Source organism: Sinocyclocheilus grahami, unplaced genomic scaffold (genome assembly GCF_001515645.1).
Source record: "Sinocyclocheilus grahami isolate Dianchi unplaced genomic scaffold, SAMN03320097.WGS_v1.1 scaffold6207.1, whole genome shotgun sequence".
In the NCBI taxonomy this organism is placed as follows: Eukaryota; Metazoa; Chordata; class Actinopteri; order Cypriniformes; family Cyprinidae; genus Sinocyclocheilus; species Sinocyclocheilus grahami.
The window spans coordinates 1626-2765 of record NW_015510690.1 but is presented as its reverse complement, the minus strand read 5'-3'; the positions used below and the strand labels follow the sequence as shown (position 1 = coordinate 2765).

The 1140-nt window shown below is 38.7% G+C and overlaps 1 protein-coding gene across 1 annotated transcript in view; it reads left to right on the top strand.

Annotated features, from left to right (window-relative positions):
• The window catches only part of LOC107577490 (U2 snRNP-associated SURP motif-containing protein-like), a gene marked incomplete at its 5' end in the record, with an annotated part of 9019 nt that extends 8249 nt beyond the window's left edge, over window positions 1-770 (top strand). The window contains one exon of the mRNA XM_016263559.1: window positions 280-770. Coding sequence (XP_016119045.1) covers window positions 280-406 — 127 coding nt within the window. The remainder of the gene's footprint in view (window positions 1-279) is intronic.
• Window positions 771-1140: the final 370 nt, after the last annotated feature.

Here is a 1140-nt window from a genome sequence, read left to right as displayed (position 1 = left end):
AAATGTAAGGGGGTCTGAATACTTTCCGTACCCACTGTATATGCCTTCAAACTTTTGAATGGTTGTGTTATGACATGCAGTATACAAGTGGGATGTTGGAGAAGTGAGATTTCACTGTTTGTGAGGTTACCCAGCACAGCACCATAGAAAGAGAAACCAACTGACTAGAAATCAACTAACTAGTTGTTCTTGGTCATTTTACAATATTAAATATTTGTGTGTAATTTTACCCACCATTTACCTCTCAATTTATCCTCCGTCACTCTTTATCCCATGAAGAACAAGATCTCGATCACCGCGGAAGTCAAAACGCTCTCGATCACCATCACCGCAGCACAAATCCTGGAGGTCATCGTCCCGATCACCACATCGCTCGCACAAAAAGACCAAGAAGAGTAAACATTGAACTCTGACCCTTGGAACCCTGTGACCTCCACAGTCATCTCGTAACACAGCCTGATGGAGCCTGTGGATGGACTGCTTTTGTCATGCACATCAACATGTCTCTATTCCACAGTTCTTTGATTATGGACTTCCAGCTGATTTCCAGCTGTTCATTTGTTTCCAGAAGGGTCCTCAGTGTGGCTGCTGCAGTCACCACCCTGGGCTTGGCTGAGTTTTTCTAAGATGAAGTGTGAACTTGTACAGATCTTTTTGTTTTGTAAACAGTTTTATTTGTTTTCCTCTCGTTTTAAATCCAGTGTTAAAAAAATTCTGCAAGATTAACCCTCCGCCTCCAAACTTTACAATAAAAACAATTGTGGAAGGAAGGCTGTGTCTTGTGAATATTATATAAGGGGTTAGAGGTTTTCATAAAGCAGTTGTTAAACATTGTTGAATATATTTGAATGCTTCTATGAATGGTGTTCATAGGAGGCTCAGAATAAAACTGCTAGAACTGTTTGCTTTGTAAGATCCTTTATCGAAGGATTGCTCTGCCATGACAGTTTTTCACTTGAAAGAAAACTGATCATAAAAGACTTAATTTGTGCTAAAACTGCTTAATTTACTGTAAAACTGCCCTCTGATAACTCTGAGAATGCAACTCATACCTTATTAATAAACATATTTCACAACAACTTCAAGAACAGTTACAAGTTAATACCAAAAGAAATCAGATCTGAATAATGACAATAAGAA